At 35.7% G+C, this 24,723-nt stretch overlaps 1 protein-coding gene and 1 non-coding gene across 2 annotated transcripts; both read right to left on the bottom strand.

The window, feature by feature from the left end:
• Positions 1-1,367: 1,367 nt before the first annotated feature.
• Positions 1,368-19,879, bottom strand: cse1l (CSE1 chromosome segregation 1-like (yeast)). The gene is made up of 25 exons (XM_056468192.1): positions 19,788-19,879; positions 18,799-18,888; positions 17,478-17,620; positions 17,287-17,388; positions 15,758-15,903; positions 15,505-15,595; positions 15,299-15,406; positions 13,777-13,869; positions 13,519-13,686; positions 13,244-13,373; positions 13,097-13,162; positions 12,816-13,018; positions 10,646-10,730; positions 10,504-10,565; positions 10,279-10,415; positions 10,087-10,190; positions 8,759-8,856; positions 8,265-8,415; positions 6,304-6,512; positions 6,125-6,222; positions 5,949-6,034; positions 5,426-5,507; positions 4,162-4,308; positions 2,137-2,368; positions 1,368-2,014 (listed from the first exon to the last, which is right to left on the bottom strand). Exons 2-25 carry the CDS (start codon positions 18,881-18,883, stop codon positions 1,925-1,927), a joined length of 2,916 nt encoding a protein of 971 aa, XP_056324167.1. The 5' UTR covers positions 18,884-18,888; positions 19,788-19,879; the 3' UTR covers positions 1,368-1,924.
• On the bottom strand, positions 8,597-8,715 carry LOC130237857 (small Cajal body-specific RNA 11). The gene has a single exon (XR_008838585.1). It is a non-coding gene; the product is annotated as a small Cajal body-specific RNA 11 (non-coding RNA).
• Positions 19,880-24,723: the final 4,844 nt, after the last annotated feature.

Here is a 24,723-nt window from a genome sequence, read left to right as displayed (position 1 = left end):
TTTTATTTTTTTTTTGGTAGTGCAACTACAGATACTGAACAGTACTGAGCAGCAATAATTACTATGTGCATTAACATGGTTAATCTCAGGTTGGATTTAGCATCTTTATGCATAACACACTGTAGTAGAAGCTTATTCTATCCACTTAGTTTTCCCTCCTTAAAGGGCACCTATTTTACCCCTTGGTCAATGTTACATTCACGTATGTTTTGTTGTTTGTTTTCTGTTTTGCGTCTTCTCTTTCTGTTCCGTTGTGTATCATGGCCTGTTTTAGGTGTGCAACGATTGGTCGAAAAAGCTGTCAATCACCATCATGACGCAATCGGCGCACCAATCAGGAGCTGGTCCGCCAAGTATAAAAGGCGTGCGCTTGCGCTGTTCATTAGGAGCGCTTGGCTGACCACCAAGCTCTTCACTTGTGTCAGCAGACCTGTTCGTTGCGTTTGTATTATTATTTTGCTGATATTGTTGTCGTTTAGTTTGTCTCGATTAAGTGATTGGGTTATTAGATAAGCTTGTGCAGCTCAATTTAGTATCTATTAGGAAGTTTGGGTCTATTAAGTATCTATTAAGAACTGGGTCAGTTTGCGTTTCTGTGTGGAGCTTGCATGCTCTCCCTGCGTTCGCGTGGGTTTCCCCCACAGTCCAAAGACATGTGGTACAGATGAATTGAGTAGGCTAAATTGACTGTAGTGTATGAGTGTGTATGGATGTTTCCCAGAGATGGGTTGGAGCTGGAAGGGCATCCGCTGCGTAAAACATATGCTGGATAAGTTGGCGGTTCATTCCACTGTGGCGACCCCGGATTAATAAAGGGACTGAGCCGAATAGAAAATGAATGACTGTGGACACACTATACCCACACACAGTTCTGTCCAAACACTTTACAAAAGATGATTTTCATCATAGGTGCTCTTTAAACAAGGTGTGAAGTCTACGGTCCAATAACAAAAATCAAAGGGCCCTATTGGTATCACAAAATCTAACTACATGTAATGTGCGATCTTCAAACATCTCTACAGTTAAATGACTGTGAAGGGCTAAAATAATATTTGGCTCTCAGGATTGTGAATGAACTGTTAGACAGCATGTGACCAAAGTCATCAATGGGCTGAAAATAAATGACTCGAGCAGAAAAAACAAACTGCGGTATGAGGTTAGCTTGTTACACAAAAACAGTTGTCAATTGTAAACGCGACTCGGCACTGTGTGTAATAAACACTCAGCATTCTGTCCTGGAATGCAGTGATCTGTGAGATCAGCTTCAGCGTGTGATGCGATCACCCAGCTGAAGCACAATGCAGAGCCTGTGTGAGATCCTCAGGCATGCAAACCTTACTGGAAGCAAAACAAACGTGACCACCATGTTAAACAAGTGCTTCATTTTATTTATTAACAACTAGAGCAGCAAAACTAAGACGTAATGAAGACAAAACATGATGAATGACATGCAACAAGAGACACACGAGTTCAATTCCTCTGCAGAACAACTCGTTTATACAGTAAAAACTTCTCCAGAACGACAGGAAAAGAAGAAAGAAAAACATTTCTCCATTGGTTTTCAAGATGCCACACGATGTCCGCCAACACCCCGGTGCTGTTTAACGTTTGTAAAAGGCGACATTTCAAAATACTGCCAAATGTGTGATTGGAGACGCCGAACTGAAGAGAACACGTTGAATGGACTCCAGCCAATACATAGGAAAAAGCAAACATGAGACACCCAGTGAGACGATCAGAAACCATCACTCCCATAATGCATTAAAACGATCCCTTTAAAAGCCCTTCTGTGTGACCGTGCGTCACTGGGCAGCGCATATCTGCTCTTATTGAGTCCACAGCTCGTCTCTTCTTGGGTCAGATCAGCTTGGGAGTCTTGAGAGTGTCGGAGGTCCCCGTTTTTTGTCTGTAAAGGAGTGTGTGGCTACACCAGCTGTACAGAGGCCGCCTGAAGGTAACCCTGCAGGAACTGAAGAGCTTCAGCTGGCAGACTGGTGCTCAACATGGAGGGAACCTGTTCAAAAGGCAACACTCAAGAGCTTAGCAGGAATTGTGGGTAAAAAAAGTAATAAATAAAAAACAGCTTCTATTTCTCTGTGAATTTAGTGAGCATGTTGTAAAGGAAGTGCTACTCACCCTTCCGGGACAGGCAGTGGAGAGTTTGTGTAAGGACTGAGCCAGGAGGATTTTGGGATTGCTGACAGCGTCACCAATGGGGTCGTGCTCTTTTTTGCCTGCAAAAGCAAGCTGGGAGAAAGCGGTTTGGTATCCTGGAGTGTCCTCGATGTCGATGAAGTGCTCATCATCAGGGATGCTGTCGTCTTCTGGCAACTCAAACAGACCAATCAGAGCCTGCAGCAAAGGAGTCCTTAAAAATAAAAGAATTATATTGTAATAAAATAATAATAATAAAAACAGGCTGATTTATACTTCTGCACCAAGCACATGCGTATGCTCCGGCACAGCCCGTGCTCAGCTGCTTAGCGCTCGCCTTGGCTGATGCTGACCTCTGATGAAATATAACTCCACGTCACAATGACGATGGAGCGATTGTTTGTGTGCTGTGAAGGAGTTGTTGCGAGTTTGAGCTACTTGTACATTAAAGGGCACCTAACTTCCCCCTTTATTCATATTTAATATAAGTCTTTTTGGTCCCCAGAATGTGTCTGAAGTTTCAGCTCAAAGCACCCATCAGATTATTTACTATAGTTGTTTGAAGTGTCTATATTATAGCTGGAAAAAAGGTCTGCCTTTGATGTACCCCTTGGCCACAATGTCCCCCGATAATGCCAATAGACTGGACTGTCTTAGTCCTCCTTAACATTTAGCCAGTTGCTAAGCAAAATTGTTTCTACTTTATAACTAATGTTCTCAACTCACAATACAACTTTACAATGAGTACAATTGATTGTATTCAATACTTTATTATTATAATAATTTTCCATTGACCATATTTGCAACACCTGTGTTTTGGACTTTTTTTTGTAGTCCACTTAGAATCCAACATGGAAGTCATTTTTGTTTGTTATAGGCACTGATTGTTTTGGAATTCAAATGGCACTTACATGCCTGTGTTTTTATTTCTGCAATAAATATGGCGTTTCGTGATTAATCATGACTAATTACAAAAAAAAAAAAAGATTTAATCATTTGTCAGCCCTACTTTTAACACTTTTTAAGACCTTACGAACACCCTGTGTCCACTCCAGAACCTTGAGACATTCATTTGTCTTCTGAACATGAAGATATTGTAGCCGACAGCTCCCTCATCCTCCATAAACAAGATTCCAGAGAAGTCCAGAGAAATATCAAAAAACATCCTCAAAAGAGACCATACGCCTTTAGTAGTTCAATTGGAATAGTGTCAAGCTATGAGAATAATTCTCCTCAGTGTCAGTATATTGTGCACATTCATGAGCACTATGCAGTGATTTATAACCCAGATGTCAGACTTCCTTTATATTTAGCACGAGATGAACTTCATTTTCACACAAGCCACTAATGCAGCATTCACACCAGATGCAGATGAAGCAGCAAGCGAGTGTGAATTAAATGTTAAAAGCAAAAAGACATCCTGTGGTGCAATACACACGAATGAGGTGGCGTGAGTTGAGCGTTTTGCACAACTGACACGCTTAATGTGCAAGTTGGAAAATCTGAACTTCAGCCGACAGTCATGCTACATTAACCAATCATGAGCTGTCTTGTAGGGGTGTGATTATGACTTAGCACCTGTTGTTGGTGTCCCGGGGGAAAGTTCTCAATGCCGACACCGGAAAACGGTTCATCAAACTGGGCTCAACTCAGTTGGAAGCACAGCTGAAAGCCTCCATCATCCAGGTAGTTTCTGGAGGAGTTGATGAACTCACAGATCTGGGTGCACCTCTGAAAGGATCTAGTGGACTCAGACACGCCTCTAAACGAATCGACACTGTTTTTCAGTCTTCATAAAACCACAGCTATTCTCTCAATGAAATCCATGTTAGCCATTTAGCAAAAAAGCTAAAGTCACCGGGCAGACAGAAGCCCTGCCCATGATGTGAATCCGCATCTATTGTAAAGTGAATTCGACGCGTGAAAGAAGTGGATTTGACATGTGGATGATGAGAGTAAACGCAAAAATGTTCACGTCTAGTGTGAACACAGCATAACATGTCTTACCAGAGTTTGGTGTACTCTGTGTCCATCATGGCGGGACACTCAGTGAGGATCTTGATGATTCCCACAGCACAGATCTTCTTCTCCACCTGCCCCGAGACCTTCTGCACCTCAGGAATCATAATCTTCTCCACGACCATTCCAAACATCCTGAGATGCAGACCAATAGAAACAATCAGAAAACAAAAAACAATAACAAAAGCTATGGTGTAAGCAGACATCTAATATATATAATCAAGCAGATTAGGGCCCAACACAAATTCTTTTTGTTGTACCCCTATCCCTTGGCCCTTAGGGTTAAGGGGGAAGGGCTTCAAAATTTACCCCTAAGAATTGGGACAGCACTACAGCACCTGCACACGTCCTCATATGTACTCGCGATCTCTTGCTTCTTATGAGATCAGACGATTGCGACTGCTGTATTTATTCCAGTTGTGCTATTTTTTTGGTGTTTATCTTCAGGAAATCACTGAAGGCATATATCATGTTACCATAACGATCTAATGTGGAAATAAGATCGTAACTGTACTGTGCATTTACACAGTGGCCATATTCCTCTATGTAACCACACCAAAAACAACATTAGCAATATAGTAGACACTGTAAAAAGGTTATTGACAGCCACTAGACTTTTCTGACAGGGTATTCGAGTGTCATAGAGTGTCAGAATGTTGTGGGACTGCTATACAGGAGTTATTATTAGGGATTATTGATCGCAAAATTTAGCGTTTTTTATTTTAGCAGGTTTTTTTTTTAAAGCATGATGGTAAAACACGAATGCGGTTATGAATATATTAAAACATTTGTTTGTTTGTTGTAAAAATTCATAATAATGACAAAAACAAAACAAAAAAAACTAATTTGTGGATTTCCGTACTCCCGGGTGCAGTTGTGGCTAGTGTATTCTGGGGAATTTTTCTTACCCCTTGGTTTCGAGTGTGGTCCTGAAAAATCTTTGAAGGAGTATATACACCTTGCCCCTAGCCCTACACCTTCAAGCTAAAAAGAATTGGGACACCACTACCCCTTCACAGGCACACGCAAAACAAGGGGTAGGGGTAAGGGGTAGAATTGGGATTGGGCCTAAGACTTTGATGTAATAAACAGTCAATATGCATCCTAATACATGTTAGTTGTAAATGAATACAAGCAAAATGCTCAAATACAAAAAATTAAGTAATAAATGTGTGTGGCATTATACACTGTACAGATTACTTTTATAAAAAATGATTAAATTAGGACAGAACACATCAATAACTGAACATACTTTGGCTGGATATCATCAAATATCTCCTGCAATGCGATGGCGCCATATTTCACAGAATAAAGGTTGATGAAGACAAGAAAACCTGGAAAGAGAAAAAGAGAGACAATTCAGTAGAAAGCTTAAGATGAGCAGAAAACTATTCATTATGTCATCATCCCAACTCTCATCCTTAGTCAGACATGCTTGCCATCAAAAATCAATGGCGAACTACATGCGTTTGTGTAGCAAATCTACTGAGCTTAATTAACTAACTAAAAAGCATTCACTATGTTTGTCTTTGTATTGGTTTGTATGCAGCATGCAAGATTTGTGTGCATGCTTCAAGTGTTCTGCATATTTTGGGGGATAATGAGAGTCCCATAATGGTCTGGCATGTAAACTATATAATTCTCAGTCAGTTCCAGAGGTGTGTGTACATATTTTGAGATTTTACAAACAAAATCAGATAGGGCAAGCACTGTTTTTAATGTGCCTATAAATGAAGAGAGAATAAAACCACGACAAGAACTGACTAATTGCTCACTTTTAACAAATTTTGTGGTCTTGGAGCTCTGAAGCCTCTGGAAGAGCAGAATAAAGATCTGTTTCCTGTACTGGGTGATTGCTTCCCTGCACATAAAAAAAATAAAAATAAAAAAACATTATTAGAGCCAAGAAACGTGACCATTTTTATTCTGGTGTCCTTGTAACATCACTTACGCAGGCATGTGCTCCACTATACTGTTGAGCAGATAAAAGCCTTGATGGTCATTAGCTTTGGATGCGATGAGTTTCTGAAACACTCCAAGAAGACCAGGCTGGGAATAAAATATTAGGATTATTATAATGAAAATGGTTTGAAAAGAGGTCCTCTGCATTATGGCTACTGGTCTACTCACGATCTTGTCAGAGGCTGTGTTGGCGATGGCAGCAGCTCCTTTCTCCAGGTAGGCCTGTAGCAGACGCACAAGTGGAGGGATGTTTCCTGTGCGCTCCCACAGGACAGGCTGCAGGAGGTGAGGAAACAGAGCCATGTACGAGGAGGGGATTGAGTTGCTGTGGATCTCCAGAAGTAGAGACATCACTTGGAAGACATACGGCACGAACTCTGCCCAGCCAGAACACACAAGGATCATTAAAACATGACTTAAAGAAAGAGCTTTCAAAATATATATATATATATATATATATATATATATATATATATATATATATATATATATATATATATATATATATATATATATATATATATATATATATATATATATATATATATATATATATAGCTCTACAAAAAACTTCTTATCCAGTCAAGAGTTACAATCTTGTTTCTAGCTAAAAAGGTCTTATTGATCTTGTTTTAAAAATACAATATTACGGAAGATCAGACTGTGTAAGATTATTATGATTGTTTTATAGGGATGTAACTATTCACCTGACTCACTATGCGATTCACAATACTAATCTTAACGATTTAGTCATGATTTTTAAACAAAATTATTTTACACTAACTTAAGGTGAACAAGTGCCCTTTCATTTTTTCTTAAATGCTGAACATTTTATTTATAAAAAATATAAAAAAAATAAAAAGTGAAACTAAAGAAGGCTGTTTAATATAAACAAACAAACTTTTACTGTGCTGGGATTTTCCTTTTTTTTTTTTTTTTAAGAAATATCAGAATATCTATATTTTCTGACAAGCTGAGGTCTTTGCATGTTTACAATGTCCCCTGTTGATGAAAAAAAACTTTCACTGGTGACTGAGACGACTGGTGTGGAGAGGAAAGCAACCAGAGAGCAGTGTGAACAGAGGTGGCTAATAGGCTCTGTGCTCTAGGAGACTGGCCACAGCATTTTAGTCTACTGCTCCACCCCTTGCTCGCCGCTGATGTGCAGTTAAAGAGAGTTTGCACTCCCTCTGTTCAAAACATGTATCGTGATTCATTCAACATTTCTACTGATTTGAATCGTCCCACATTTGAATCGATTTTCAACAGACTCAGTGAATCCTTAAATCCTTATTGTTTTAAGATTATTTCTTTTTTCTTACATAGTAAAAGCTTAAAGTTATTAGAGTAGTTAAAATTTGCAGTTAAAAAGGTATTTTAACTGCAAATTTAGCTCAATTAAAATCAGAGACCAAGTCATGCCAGGCTTGTATTTTTAAGACTTAATTTTAGCTGTAATAATGCCCTATTAAAACAGCTCAATCACACATGTTTTTATTTTAGATGTAGTAAATTGTTTAAGTTTGCCCATTAAAAAAAAAGCTCAAATCAGTTCATGTTTTTAGTGAAAAAACACATTGTTGTTTGGTTGCAATAAGTTTCAGTATATTTTAAAAAGCAACACATAAAAATGTTACCATGTAACTACGGTCATATTTTAATTTGAATCAAATAAATTGTGGACAACGTGTGATCCTGATTTGGTTAACACAATAATCTTGTTTTACGTTTAAATGCTTCGGCTCAATTTAAAATAGAATACATATAATGACATATAATGAAGTCTTAAATGGAGGAATTCTCCTGTTCAATAACTCTAGTTAAAACCTTTTTAAAATAAGTATGAAAATACAAAATAAAAAAATATATACCATTTAAAAAGCTATTAAGCTAGTTTTAAGATAATCCGACTAAATGGATTTTTTGGAATAGGTGTTGCTATAATAATTAAGGCATTTTTTCTTTACTATATACTTTGTAAGATTACTTGAAATAAGAAAACCTACCTATGCTAATCATTTTAGCACACTGGCAGATCATTTAACTTGTTCACAATCTGCATCTTCCTAAACTCATTTATTTTTTATATTGAAAAAATGGATTGCAAAAACTTTATACCAGCACCATACCCTGCACGTCATTCTGGAGGATCTCGGTAAACACAGGAAACAGGGCTTCTTCAAAGCTGCTCACGGTGTCTGGATTGGCCTTGCAGGTGATCCTGATGGACAGGCACAGAGACTCAAACAGGTAATGGTTGAAATGTGGTTTACTGGGATTCTGCAGAGAAAAAGAAAATCATATCAAGAACAATACTGTACCTACAAACAAAAAGAGCAGTAATTGGTGGCTGTCTGAATCATCCTCTTACTAAAAAGGTTTTCAAATGAACATTTATTCGATTTAAACCTTTTTATTACAAATGTTATCCAGTGAGCTACATGTGAAACTCTTGCACATAGATGTTCCGTCCTGCCTTTAGGATCAAGTCCTACTTCTTGGGATATGCCCCCTATACTGGACGGAAATTTTTGTATGTCCTGCCAGTGAATCCAATGCCATAGACTGAGACAAGGACCACATGAGTGGACAACTGTTGAGGCATCTTTATTGATTGGCTGACCTTGCTGACGAGGAGGAGCTTGTGTGTGAGTTGGCCAATGAGAGTGGGGATGTAGGGCACAATGGCTTCCTGCAAGAGGGAGAAACTCCTCATGATGGCTGTGGAGGTGACAAACAGAAAAAGGTCAAGGAGTAAATAAGACTATGTTAATATGAACAAAAACTTTGACAGATTTTCTATTAAACCTAGTGAAATTTAAAGAGCCAATAGATGTGCATTTCTACTTTTGGGCCCAAAGTATGTGAATCATGACCAGTGGAGTTATCATTGTCACTTATAGGGCTTGATCAAACCTCATCATGGCTTCCTTGGAGCCAATGTTTTTTTTTTTTCTGCCAGCCAAAAACTTTGGGTGATAACAGGCCAGCTAGGGCTTGAAGAGACGTTGTGAACAAAAGTTTAACAGAGTTGATGGTCAGCACAGCAGATCATTTCATATATCGTTATATACGTCTAACAGATAACATCAATATAATGATGATTAAAACGACTAAAATGAATTCAGCTCAAGCGGACAGCAGAAAATGACTGACACCAGACTGCCATCTGATGTGGATATGACCTAGGTCACAAAACCAGTAACATGGGTCACTTTTTTGAAGTTGAGATTTATACATCTGAAGGCTGAACAAATAAGCTTTCCATTGTATGTTTTGTTAAGATAGTATGTTTATATGCATGTTTTGTTAAGATGGTTGTTCTTCAAACATGGTTACATTCGAAAATATAGAATCTGAGGGTGCAAAAATGTTTGCAACTTCAGATTCCAGATTTTCACCAGATCTTAACTTTAATGTTGTCATCCAATAAATCTTCTCATCCAATAAATGTTCTGTGCAACAAAAAATAATAAATTAATAAATAAATCTGCGTCAATGAGAAAAATCTCTTTTAAAAGTTGTCTAAATGAAGTGATTTACAATTACATATTACCAATACAAAGATTGAGAAATTATATATTTATGATAAGAAATTTCCAAAATATCTTCATAGAACACAATCTTTACTTACAATTCTAAAGATTTTTGGCTTAAAAGAAAAAGAAATGGACCCAAATAACAAATTTTTGGCTATTTTCCAAAATATGCCAGAGCAACCTGTGTCATCCAGGCTCACATATAAAGTAGAATATAACAGATTTATGAAATGATGCTAAATGCTACTAATGCTAACATTTTTCATGATAGACATCATGCTTATAATACTAGCAGAAACTGCTTGAGGAATGAAGAGCAGACTTGTGTGCGGCCACTGGACTGATAGTAGAAATGCAGCTTGACTTTGGCTTTGCTGCTAGCACTTGTTCAACAGTGGAAGACGATCATTACCTTTCATGATGTACTCGTTCTCAGATGACCCAGGAATTGCTAAAGCTTTAAACAAATGGTTGAGTAACTGTTCCGTGAAGGGTGCCATTTCAGTAGGGGTGATGCTGAAAGACAGAATTCAGTTTTATTTGCCATTTTATTTAGAATTTTAGGCTAATGACCATTCAGATGTGTTGTACTGGGTCAACTCACAGGGTGGTGTTGTTGGCTCCTCTCATGGTGAAGAGTCTCTCAAGTGCATGCGCAGCATAGGTGTGTTGAACAATGCTCTCCGCCTGCAGGTGGGACACGAGTAGAGGAACGGCCTGCAACAGCTGCTCTTTAGGAAGCTGGAGAAAAGAGCAGAAGCCACACAGTCAAACGCTGAACCACTGGCGCTATAATATAGCACACAGTTACTGTAAATAAAATGCTTACTTGGCTTCTGAAGGTCATAACATACTTGATGGCATCTGATTTTAAAACTGGAAACTCGTTCACTGAGGAATAAATACCATTGCAGTTTCAGTTAATTTAATAATAGTAAACATTCAAGTATTAAATGAGAAAACTCAATTACCGTTGGGGGATTTCAGATCGATGAGAATATGGTTTAAAAAGAACTCTGACAGGTTCACCAACTCATTTGCTTGTGTTATTCCATGCTGTAAAAGAGAAGCATAAATTTAATCAGAGTAGACCTGAAACCTACAGCTCATTGACCAAAAATCTGACTTTTTAATGCCTATAACAAAAAAATAGAGAATATAAAAAGCCTCAGTTATACCCTGAAAGGTTAAACTGCACCATAACCCTGCTTGGAAACAGTCTTTGTAATTGGTAACTTTGTAAATATTGTTCTCTGCGTCACTCAGGGAATTTGAGCATCTCTGACCTTTACACTCTGACTTCAGTCAATATTAAAAAGTACTTCAATAAATGGATGATGATAAGATCATAAGTATAATAAGATGATTTCACAACCATCTGCATGAGTGCATGCGCCAAACTCATTCTGTCATTTATAAATAGCTATCATTTGCTTCTGCTAAAGCATGTAGACTTCTCTCTGTGAATGGTCAATACATTTAACTTATATATAAGTACTATTGGTAAGAATCTAGTGACTTTACAATCCGATCTGATTCTGGTGGTCACAACGCGATTTCAAAACAATTCTTGGCTTATATTTTTCCTTTTTCATCTGCTGTCCATTTACATCTTCAATACTGGTCAAAATGCAAAGTTGTACAGTTTCTAGGTTATTGTTTAATAATTAAAATCTCTGTATGACAGTACTGTCATCTTAGAAATAATTTATTTTTTATTAAAGAATTATTCAGGATTAACAAGCTCCGAATGTAAAAAAAGCCAATTACAAAGAGCAATTATGAAAAACATATTCCATTCATCACAATAATGGCATCACAATTATTTACCTTTTCCCCCAGACCCCTAATATATATCAGGTTTTTGTAGTTTTTGTGTGTACGGTTTTGTAAGAAAGACAAAAAAATAAATAAAAAATAATAATAATAATAATAAACCCTATTGAAATATCAGTGAATTATTAAATTAAAATCCCAAATGTTTTATTTGGATTTATTAAATTATTATGGTTACAATAAGTCTATTTATTGAGTCATCAATAAATAACATAATAACATAAATAATTTTAAGGATGATAAAAAAGTTAATTCAGATTTAGTTTAATTGTTTTCTTACCGCAGATGTTCACATTAAAATAAATGAAAATGTAAAAATTGTTTTAAAACGACTTCATTTCTGCCTAAATGAAGACAAAACGGAGTATTTTTTTGACAATTCTAACGTCAACCATTTCATCTGCAGTGCATCTTGCTGTATCTCGATCCTGGAGGGCCGGTGTCCCTGCATAGTTTTGCACCAACCCTAATCAAACACACCTGCTTGTAGCTTTCTAGTGATCTTGAAGACACTAATTAGGGTGTTCAGGTGTGTTTGATTAGTGTTGGAGCAAAACTCTGCAGGGACACCGGCCCTCGAGGATTGAGTTTGCCCATGCCTGGACTAGACACTAGTTTAAAATTTGATAAGCAGATAGACTCTGTGATTAAGGCAAGCTTTTTTTTCAGATTCGCCTTCTCTCTGGTCAAGCCCTTCCTAAGCAAGGCTGATCTTGACAAAGCCATCCATGCTTTTGTTAGTTTGCGTTTAGACTACTGTAATGCACTTTATGTTGGAGTAAACCAGGCATGTCTTCAACTTGTGCAAAATACTGCAGCTCGCATGTTAACTAACAGTCAGAGAAGTGAACACACAACACCTATTCTCTACTCCCTCCACTGGCTCCCTGTTAAGTTTAGAATTGATTTTAAAATTTTGTGTTTGTTTTTAATGTTGTTAAGCAGTGGGGTGATCGCTCTTTTGCAGTGGCAGATTTTAAACTTTGGAGTACCCTTCCAACTGAACAATCACTGACCTGCCACTAAAGCCAAGGTTAAGACCCACTTGTTTAAATTGGCTTTTAATGCATAGCACTGACACTTCTTTATGTTTGTTGTATTTTATTGATATTTCTTGTACTGTCTGCTTTTGAGTTGTGCTGTATAATTTGTTTTTACTTGTGAAAAGCACTTTGGTCAACCTTGGCTGTAGTAAAATGCTATATAAACAAAGGTTGATTGATTTCAATTCTTCACCATCTTTAAATGAAATCAGTACTCTAGTCACCCTGCTCTACGAGTTATCATCAACAATGACCATCTCACCTTTTGTGTCTGAGCTTTGGATGCTAGGGATGTGACCAAGTAGATAGCAGCATCTTTGTGCTTCCAGTTCACACCAGGGTTTTTGGCATACTCTGCCAACATAGAGTTCACGTATCCAGAGAAGATGCCTGTCACCGGGCCCTCGAAAAACTTACAGAGGCCTCGCACCAAATCACAGGCTGCTCTGCGCCTTGTGTCAATGTCTGTGAGAACAGGAGACACCATTCAGTAGTCATCACAAAAACCAAGTGTCTGAACAATGCAGTGCAGCATCAACAAACCTGAGCCTTCAAGATCTCTGATGATGTACTCCTCTGAGTTATCTTCAAAAGCCTCTTCATCTGCACCTGTTCACATACAAGTTGCATGTAAGAATTCTTTGTACCGCTTCTTCAGCTGTATCACAAGATGTAGAAATCATCACCTACTTCTGAACTCCATGTTGGGTACGATGACCTTCTCACAGATGCTGGTGAGAACATTCTGGTCCTCAAAGAGATGCTTATAGTGTGGTCGCTCACACACAGATGCCAAAAACTGGATGGCATTGCTCACAAGCTATAAAAACAATGTTCCCGGAAACTATTAAACCAACAGATCTATGAAAACTAAAATTATGTAACAAATTAGACCTTCATTAAAATTTGTTACCATTTTCTAGCATCAATATAATATGGAAGATAAATAAAATCAATCTACTTACCAAATCATATTTAACCTCTTGGCCAGTTGTGACCAGCAGATTCCAAATAGCTGTAACAAAGCGAGGCAAGTAGGGCTGGAACTCTTCATCGTATTTTTGAGCATAAAGTGCTGCGTTATCACAGATTTGAGACTTCAACAGCTCCAGCAGACCAGCCTCCTCCTCATCCTAAAGCAAAAAATAATAAATATAACTAAACGTAAACTGAATTCAAAAATACAGAAATAATTTTGTGAGCACTTCAAAGCAATAACTCACATCTGTTTGCAACAGCTTGTTGTCCAGGGTCAACAAGTTATGAAAATTTGTCATCCAAGTCTCCATGTTATCCTCAAAGAACTCAGGGAGATCCTGGGAGAGTGGACAATGAAATTGTTAGCTGGACAAATAGACAATAGTGTATTCTACTCTCCCTTTTTCTTGATTATAATTCATATATTGCTGAGTGTTTTCAATCTGATCTATTGGTTTACTGAGGCCTGTCATGGACAATTATTGGACACCAAAATGGTAATAGGTGGCCCAGGAATAAGAAATTAATTCAATTTTTTTTTACACAAATTGTTAATTTATAATCAAATAAGTGATTTAAAGAGCCTATATTATGGGTTTTTGAAAATGACCTTCTATGCAGTGTAACAGCTCTAAGTGAAGTGAAAAATCCAGCAAAGGCTTAAATCTGAAAGTGCACAGTGTTTAAAACTATTAATTCATTTATAAAAGTCGACTCATAGTGCTTCAAATGAATCATTTTAATAACGAGTCTTTAGTTGTTTCGGCATGACGTCGATTTGAAACTTAAGCCCCACCCAATTGTTGCACACACAAACCTGGGAAAATTGACCCGGAAAAACCTGCCAACATCATTTCTCTCTGAAAATCCAGGAGACTGTGGAGGGGGGTTAGCTTCAGGGGTGAGGTGTCTGAAGTTACAGGAGTTTTCCAGGATAAATAACAAAACGGGAGGGTGGAGGGAGATGGGTATGAAATACTGCAGACTTCCGGGAAAAAAAACAGGAGTGTTGGCAGGTATGCTCACACATACACTCTGACTACTTAAATATTATTCATAAGCATTTCACTCTGTCACGCTGAACGCTGTCGACCAATCGCAACAGACTGCCATCAGTCCAATCAGTGCAGATTAGCTTCGTGCTAAGGAGGGGTTTGAGAACAAATGAATCGCTGAACGAATCATATGGGAGTCGCTGGGATAGTTAGGTAAAATAAATGCATATTATAAGACAAAGAAAGTGTTTTTTTGACCTTGCATGCATATCAGCCTATTGTTGGAGACCCTTAATACCAAAATGTGACCCTTTTTAATGTATAATAGGGGGTTTTTAATGAATAAATTTCTAGATTCAGTTCAATCACACAGTTCAATAAAATACATTAATTTAGTGCTAAATAAAAAACCCTTCAGCTGAGTTTCTTTGAAATTTTTTGCAGGTGAAAAAAAGTGCTTAAAAACATAACTCACTCAATATGAACTTATTTGCTAAACCGTATATTAAAAAAAAAAAAAATTCAAGTCACATTCTGAATCACACACCATGCTATGTGGGAAAAAAATGCTAATTTGACACCACTTAGTTACTGTATAACAAAAACGTCATTATAAAATTGTTAATGTAGCGAAAACTTGTATTTATTTTCAGTGACTTTTATCAGCCTCCACATCATTTAAACTATTACACTGATCGTAATGCACTTCCCTATAGACAAAAACTACACAAAAGCTACAACGCTGGCATAAGAGGAGCGAGTAGAAATTTACCTGGAAGTTAAGGCTGTAGAAAAGTTTTGAAATAAGTGTTAGAGAAGAGAAGAGCACTTTCAAGGCGTTGATATCTGTTGCATGTGTTTGACACAAATCAATTGTAGCCTAAAAGAAAAACAAGGAAATGGCATTTTAAAATGAATTATAAGGTAATGACTAATAATGTTTCAAATGAAGATGGACAAATCACTTATTAGCATCACCTTAAAAAGTTCAGTAAGAGGCTGTGCAAACGTGTCCAGTACCAGCTTGATCTCTGACCACAGTTCATTGGACTTAAACTCATGCCGGTATCTGAAAGACAATAAAGAGAATGCTCAAAAGCCTTGAAACCATGTATTAAGTATAGATAAAAGATAGAAAAAAATAAAAAACGGAACATACATTAGACAAATGATAATTGCAAAAATATTACTATAATAGTGCATTAATTTTATATAAATGAGCCTCACGTACCGCTTAAAAAGGGAATGTGCCGTGCGAAGAACACCATTAATGATGTGGAAGTCTCCACTCTGAAAACGGTTCACCATCTCAGTCAAAAGATCTGGCCATTTCAAAGGGAAGTCTTCCCGTCCGATGATGCTGATGGCGTCACTTAGCTGCACAGGGGAAAACACACATCTAAGGCATAGCAAACACTAATGCAGTGTTTCCCAGGCCTGTTGCTGAAGTATCTCTAAGGCCAGATAAATCAACTATTTTCAATAGTAAAACTAGTTTTTTAATAACAATAGTACAATTTTACATTAGTAAAGCTTTGTGTACTAACACTAGCTGGGAAGTTTGCTGAGACCAACTAATGATACCTGGAGCTGTATTCACAATACACGTACATGTTAACGCGACTCAAAACTTGCCAATTTAGGAGAAATTTTTTAAACAATATATCAGTTCTAAATTATTTTTCACAGATTGTTTCACAAAACTATTTAGGACTAAAAACAAGCTCCTAAATCAGCAAAGCCAAGAAGTAGTGATGAGGACTCCCATGTACTAAAACCTAATTAACAAACTACCCTAAAACATCAATCTTGCATTTCTCAAATATTTGCAAACGATAAGGATCATCAGACATAATTGCACAAGCAGATCCCTGTAGTCATCAACAAAGTACCGTGAAAATGGTATGTAAATGCTGCTTTGTGTGTTGTTACAAGTGCTACAGTGTACGAGTTCCCTGTGGAAGTACAACAAACTGCTGCCACCTGCAGGTAAGGAAAGGTAAATCATCTCACGCAGGCGCAGAATACACTTTAGTTTCAGACATTGGTCATCATCTGTTTGGTGTGACCAGATGCAGCTGGTGCAAGCAAACAAAAGTTTTTGTACCAGTAGTTCTTGTCCCAGACTGAAGACATCTCTCTATTCCTTATAAAAATGTGTCGCCTCAAAACCTTTGTAAACAGACTAAGAAAGAAACTCAAATTTTCGTTTTTTTAAACTGTCATTGAGGAGAAGTTCTCGTGGTAAGATAGAATATTCTGTGTATAAAGCTCAGGCAGCACCTTGGCTCAGTGGTTAGCACTGTCGCCTCACAGCAAAAAGGTCACTGATTCGAGTCTCGGTCGGTTGGCATTTTTGTGTAGAGTTTGCATGTTCTCCCGTTCTTGGCATAGGTTTCCCCCAAAGTCCAAAGACATGTGGTATAAGTGAATTGAGTAAACAAAATTGACCTTAGTGTATGAGTGTGTGTGAGTGAATGCACGAGTTTATGGGTGTTTCCCAGTAATGGGTTGCAGCTGTGAAGGGCATCTGCTGTGTAAAACATATACTGGAATAATTGGCAGTTCATTCCACTGTGGCGACCCATGACAGGCCTCACTTTTAAGAAAAACTAATCTTAGAAAATACAAGAATACGTTTGTCAAAAACTTTAAAAACAATTATAGCAGAAGAGCTCATTCCATTTTACAGAAGATTTATTGCAGACAAAAGTAACTTCAGTCGAACTCCTGCATCGTGTGTGTTATCTGAATGGGTACCTGTTTCTGGATTTGCTCCGGGCTGGTCAGCATCAAATTTACAATGTTGGCCTTAATAGCAGTCCGATCAGGATCAGAGATTTTGTTAGGTTCATCCTCAACCTGAAGAAATAAAACAATCAATAAATCAATGAAGGAAAAATCCACGCTACACATCAGACAGCTTTAGTCATATTGAACAGGACACTAACTATGCGCCAGTTCCTCTTGATGTAGTTCTTGAAAGTGACGGCCGAACACACACGAATGACCTCATTCTGGGACTTTTCCAGTACTGTAAGCAGTAAAATGGGATAGTTCTGGTTTCCCTCCACTGACTCCAGAAATTTTTCAGCTGATGAAGAAGACAATAAGAACATTTCATTATTCAATTCCTGGTACAACAACTCTTGATCTACATATGATATAAATCAGGACTGAAATGTGCATTAACTGCAATGAAAAGTAATGACATTTTATTTTTGACTGCCTAGCTACTAACGGTAACATTACATCATCCACATCGTTAAGCCAGCAGTCAAATCACCTAAATTAGTATATTAATAGTTAAACAAACACATTCGGTTACAATGAAAATAGTATTTTTTTCTGCAGTAGCCTAAATAAATCTTAAACATTAAAATTGCTTTAACATCAGCTGTATTTACAAATATCCGAATAGCCTAATAATAAACTTAATGCTTAAGAAATTATAAAAGAAACAGTTTGTTTTTACATTACAAGATGCTCCAAAACTGTATTAAAAACAGAGTTAACTGATTTATGTGAATGCGTTAATGAAAAATCATAAACAAAATCTCATTTAACTGCATTTTGATACTCAAAGAGGGTATTTTCAGCTGCAGGGAGCACAATTAACCAAGAAAGATCCCGACTTCTGTCAGAAAAGGCAAATATGTTGATTTTTCTCCAGAAGAATGGTTAAAAACCAGTTTCCTTCAAACCATCGTACATTCTTTTACAGGAAAAAAATGATTTATTTTGCTTTACAATTATTGGTTTCGTTTTATTTTATATTAAAACAGAATAATAAAATAAAGTGTTGTTAATTCTGTTTGATTTGTTTTTTTTCTGTCATAAAAAAAACCCTCAACAAAAAGTACCGATAAGAGAACCGTTAAAATAACAAACCGGTAAGTGGTATCACTAAAAGTAGTAATATCGTTAAAACCTTAACAATGCCCATGCCTAGTGACAGGACCGACAGGAACAGAATACAGTTTGATATTTCAGAAATGTGTTAAATTAATTATTTATTACTACCACAATTTGGCATGGAAGTCATTTCAAAGAATAATAGACCCTTTAAGATTATCACATTCATCTGATTTATATGAAATCACTTTTGTAAATTTGATTTGATGCAGAAAGCCACACAGAAATCTGACTTAACCGAATTGAAAGTATAAAAGAATGAAAAAAAATATCCCTGCAAATGTACGCATGCATAAAAATCCTAACAAAATTCAGAAATCCAGAAAAAATTTAATCATTTTCAAAAATATAAGTTACCTGGCCGCCTCACAGCTGGGTCAGGGCTTAGTGTTTTCTGCAGGTACTCGGTAAGGGTTTGGAGATTTCCATCATTGAGCTCCATGATTGCTGCAGAAACACAAACAACATGCATGAAATCTGATGCAGCGAAATGATCTGCAATTACTCACAATAAACTCCAATTTAGAGAGAATGTTCAACGACAGCAAGCAGTCTGCATCACTATACACTTTATTACTTTTTAATCTCACATATTACTGTTGAAATCACATTATTTTGACGAAGAGAGAATATGCATGTATTCAATGAACACATTTTGCACATTTAAACGCCTGCATTTGAAGCACCCATATTAAACTGTAAGCGTTAAACATTTCTTTGACACATATCGTAACTACATAACGTTAGCAAAAAAAAAATTATCTGTATATACTTTTAATTTCTCTGTATATACTTTTGACAGTTGATAACACACAAGCTTTGGCCTGTTGTGACTTAAGCTTACAATCACGGCCTGGCAGATACATCCTTTGTATAAATTAGAAAATAAACACAACATAATAACGCGTGTGAGGCTTTCTCAGCTGTTTTATGACTTCAATATCACAAATTTTTGAAGAAACGTTAGCTGTGTGACAGAAACTCGGCCATGACTCACGTGCTAAAGCAGCTAGCACACTGCTAAGTTAGTCATCATGTTGCTAGTGACAATAAATAATTTTAGCGTAAAATAAGCTCTACTTACCAACATAAAGAAGGCTCAATTAATGGCCACATTTGATTTACTTAGTTTAAATAAGACTGGAAAGTGTAGCAGCGTTATTAAAGTAATCCGTCAGTGTGTGTTTAGTTCACAGCTAACTGTCGAGCTTACTTTAATAGCGCGCGCGGAGTGCATTTTCATTCAAACTACTTCTTTCTGGGTCTAACTGCTAACAAACGAACGGTAAATAATAGAGAGTCGATTTATTAATAATAAAAAGAGAAAGGGGTGTGAAGGGCCTTACCGTTAGCTGTAGGTTGCTGTGCTGTGCTAATCACCGGCGAGAACTTTCAAACGTCTCACACAAGTGCGCGGTCACGACTCCGCGCATGCGCCCTAATGCAGCACAAGTGGTGGATGGTGGCGCAGATGTTATATACCGCCATCTTGTGTGTGTTATAGAGATTTGCAGCAGAGATAGATTTTAGTCTCATTTTAGTAAAGAAAAGCGGTAATATTTCATGCAAAATTACTGAAAAAAACAATGCAACTCTTTTTTAGAGCAATTTTTTTCATTTAAAAAAATCATTATATTAGACATATTTTAGCTAAAACCATATTGTTATGACCAAGTTCCTAGTGTGTGTGTATGTATGTATGTATGTATGTATGTATGTATGTATGTATGTATGTATGTATGTATGTATGTATGTATGTATCTATCTATCTATCTATCTATCTATCTATCTATCTATCTATCTATCTATCTATCTATCTATCTATCTATCTATCTATCTATCTATCTATCTATCTATAATTATAGCTGATATACGCATGAAATAATTAAATTAATTAGTTTATTTTATTGGAACTCATGACTGATCAGAACTTGCACATTTTGTTTTCTAATAGAACAACATGACCTCATTTTTGTTTGTTTGTTTGTTTGTTTTGTTATTTGTTTATGGAACAAATAAACCTGACTTCCATAAACTTTCACTTTATTATTAAAAAGCTAGACATTTACTTTTGATGCTGTTAATAAGTGTACATATTAATGTTCATCAACTAAATTCAGTCCCAAACTTAAACGATATATGGGAAAATGCTCAATTTATTTTACATACAAAGCCTTTTTTAAAATACTATTCATTCATTCATTTTCTTTTTGGCTTAGTCCCTTTATTAATCCAGGGTCGCCACAGTGGAATGAACCGCCAACTTATCCAGCATATGTTTTATGCAGTGGATGCCCTTTCAGCTGCAACCCATCACTGGGTAACACCCATACACTCATTCACTCATACACTACAGCCAATTTAGCTTACCCAATTCACCTATAGCATGTCTTTGGACTGAATCCAGAGGAAAACCACGCCAGCACGGGGAGAACATGCAAACTCCACACAGAAATGCCAACTGACCCTGCCGGGACTCGAACCAACTGTCTTTTTGCTGTGAGGCGATCATGCTACTCACTGCGCCACTGTGACTTTCTTTTAAAAATACTATTATAACTTAATTTTATTTTAAAATATATACAAAAATAAATAAATAACACATTTGGGTTTTGTTATCAAGGGTCAATAAGAAAAAACTGTTTTGTTCTCATTAAAAACCTTGCATTAAAAAAAGATTTAAAAATGTTATTTTATTTCTTTAGAAATGTTCATGCATTCATTCTGGGTCAATTTCCCATGTGAAATTTTAATCCCTTTTCAAATATTTCGCAGATGATGTTTAACAGACCGAGGACATGCTCTTTTTACCACAGTATTCCCTATTACATTTCTCTTCTGGAGAACGTCTTATATATTTTAGTTAGGCTGGAATAATAATAATAATAATAATAATAATAATAATAATAATAATAATACTAATAATAATAATACCAATAATAATTATACTACTACTAATAATAATAATACTAATAATAATACTACTACTAATAATACTACTACTACTACTACTACTACTAATAATAATAATAATAATAATAATACTAATACTAATACTAATAATACTACTACTACTACTAATACTACTACTACTACTACTACTAATAATAATAATACTACTACTACTACTTATAATAATAATACTAATAATACTAGTGCTACTACTACTACTAATAATAATACTACTACTAATACTACTACTACTAATAGTAATAATAGGTGGTGCAGTGGCGCAGTAGGTAGTGTTGTCACCTCACAGACACTGACTTGACTTAAAAAAAGTGAGTGAACCCATTGCCTTAAAATTAAGTATGACTAAGCAAATTATAATGTGTTACTCACTTTTTACGTAAAGTAACTATAATTGCTCTCTTTACAGTGTATAACATTGGCAGTTTTGTCATTTCAATATTTTAAATCGTTTAATATATATATATATATATATATATATATATATATATATATATATATATATATATATATATATATATATATATATATATATATATATATATATATATTGTGTCACATAGTCCCTAAGATGAAGGATACTTGCATATTCTCATTAATATTTATAACAGGACATTGCAAAGTATGCAATCCGACTGTTCTTTCTTCAGTGTATTGCTTCATTTTGTAATTAACTTTGCTTTGTCCCTTGCACTGTTTATGACTTCCAACACAAAACTCATCACGTAATTGCTTCTGGCTCCTCATGATTATTGTTTTTATGCCCCAGACATCAGCATTTACTCTGATTGAAATCTATAGTTGTGAGAAACTAAATCAGGCATTGAAATGATTACAGCAATTAGGACTATTGTCAGAGAGAAAGCGAAAAAAACGACATAAATAAACCTGTCAGAAAAAACATCAACAACATGAACACTGGGAGGCACTGCTATACTTTTGCAGTTTCTTGTCCAACCTCAAAACTCCTAGTTATGATGACAGCTGCGAGTATATGATTAAAAAGATGTGGTGACACAAGCATTTTGATACAGTAAATAATGATGAGAAAAATACAAATACAATCAAACATCACTCACTCCACACAATGTACACCATGAAGATAAACGTTAAAGTACATCAAAACTCATATTTTATTTTATGTATAGCAATACAATTTACATATTAAATAACACTATAATAGAATGCTTTGATATAGCTTTGAACAAAAAGAAGAAAATAAATGAAACAAAAAGATCCTTTGCGTTTTATTCCAGATTACAAAAAGAGGATATGATGGCGACACCCACCTGCTTTGTATGGGAGAACTTATTCATTGACTTACAAGAGCTATTCTATTGCACTTCTGGACAATGAAAGAGATTTCTTCAGATTCATAGAGAACATAAGAGAGAGGGGGGAAAATAACACCAAAATCACTGCCTTGGTTTGTGTATGATGGTCTGGAATGTGATGTCAGCCACCTTCTGGAGGATTTTAGGGAATTTTAAGTTAACCATCAATATGAGAACTAAACACATAATAAAAAGAAAGAAAGAATTGATTTAAAGAAAAGAAGAAGAATTAGATCTATAAGAAAATATAAAGTGTGTGACTATATGCAAGGATACAAAGCTTTCAGAGAGCGATCGGGTAAACAAACAATATGTACAATTCTTAACATGGTAATGCAAATATGTTTGCAAATGCAACCCACAATTAATGTTAGGATAAGACAAGAAAAAAGGGGACACCACAGGGCACAAAAGTAGAAATGCAGTTTGTCACCTCCCATTACCTTACATGATGCACAAGTCAGAATATTACTCCAAATGTTGGAGATGTGACTTGGTTTATCAGCCTCCTTCGTAGGAGAAACAGGACATGAACTGAATAAACACCTTCAGTGTGTTTCTTCTCCATCTTAACGGGAACGTTTTCAATCTTTTAAATGACGTTTAAATCTTTTAAAGGACAAACAAAGTTTGAACAGCTTTCTTCACACAGAAATCGGCAATAGAATACATTCTCCTTCACTTTCAATAAACAAAAGATAAATAAAAGATGACAAAGATAAAAGTCACGCAAAAAGCAAAACAAAAACCTACAAAAAACAAAAAAGTCAAAAAATTGACAAAATTAAAAGTGAAACAAGCATTTTTGCACAAAATAAACAAGAAAAAGAAAAAAGAAAAGTAAAGAAAAGAAAACAAAAGATAAAAGTGATGCAAAAAGCAAAGCAAACCAAAAAAAAGAAAAAATACAAAAAAATAAAAGTGAAACAAACATATTTTATTTGAGAAATTTGAACAAAACGAATGAGAAAAACATAAAGCAAAGCAAACAAACAAACAAACAAACAAACAAAAAACCCAAAGCAAACCAAAACAGCCCACCCCCACAAAAAACAAACAAACAAACAAGCAAAACAAAAACAAAACTTGTAAAACAAACATCTTTTAGTGGAGCAAAGCAAAAAACAACAAAACAACTATTAAAAAACAAAATAAAAAACAAAACAACCCCCACCCCATAAAAAAACAATCAAGCAAAACCAAAGTTAAAAGTGACACAAAACCCAAAGCAAAGCAAAAAAACGAAAACAAAAAAGCCACAAAAGTAAAAGCGAAACAAACATCTTTGAGTGGTGAAATTTAAACAAAATGAACAAGAAACAAGAAAAACAAAACAAGAAAAAAACAAAACAAAAAAGTGACCTATAAATAAGCATATTTTAGTGAAGCAATTTTAACAAAATGAACAAGAAAAACACAAAGCAAAAAACAAACAAAAACAAAACAAAAACAAGCCCCCTATAAAAAAAACAAACAAGCCGAACCAAACATAAAAGTGATGCAAAAATCAAAGCAAAGCAAAAAACTAAAACAAAAACAAAAAACCCATAAAAACAAAAGTCTTTTAGTGAAGAAAAACAAAACAAAACAAAACAAAAGATGAAATTGACCTGTAAAACAAAACAAACATTGTTCAGCAAAACAAAACAAAACAAAACAAAACAAAACAAAACAAAACAAAACAAAACAAAACAAAACAAAACAAAACAAAACAAAACAAAACAAAACAAAACAAAACAAAACAAAACAAAACAAAAGATGAAATTGACCTGTAAAACAAAACAAACATTGTTCAGGGGAGCAAAACAAAACAAAACAAAACAAAACAAAACACCAAAGATGAAAGTGACGTGTAAAACAAACAAAGATCGTTTAGTGGAGAAATTTAAATAAAAGTCAAAGCAAAAAACAAACAAACAAAAAATACTCAAAAAAAAACAAACAAACAAGCAGAACTAAAAATAAGAGGGTAAAACAA

Source organism: Danio aesculapii, chromosome 11, assembly GCF_903798145.1.
Source record: "Danio aesculapii chromosome 11, fDanAes4.1, whole genome shotgun sequence".
Lineage (NCBI taxonomy): Eukaryota > Metazoa > Chordata > Actinopteri > Cypriniformes > Danionidae > Danio > Danio aesculapii.
This window is presented reverse-complemented; position numbering and strand designations above follow the sequence as displayed.

Coding starts and splice junctions, on each gene's coding strand:
- cse1l (XM_056468192.1), bottom strand. CDS start 18,883: ATGGAGCTCAATGATGGAAATCTCCAAACCCTTACCGAGTACCTGCAG. Junction 5,508..5,948: donor GACCACAAAATTTGTTAAAA/GTGAGCAATTAG, acceptor TTCTCTTTCCAG/GTTTTCTTGTCTTCATCAAC. Junction 4,309..5,425: donor TTTGATGATATCCAGCCAAA/GTATGTTCAGTT, acceptor TCTGCATCTCAG/GATGTTTGGAATGGTCGTGG.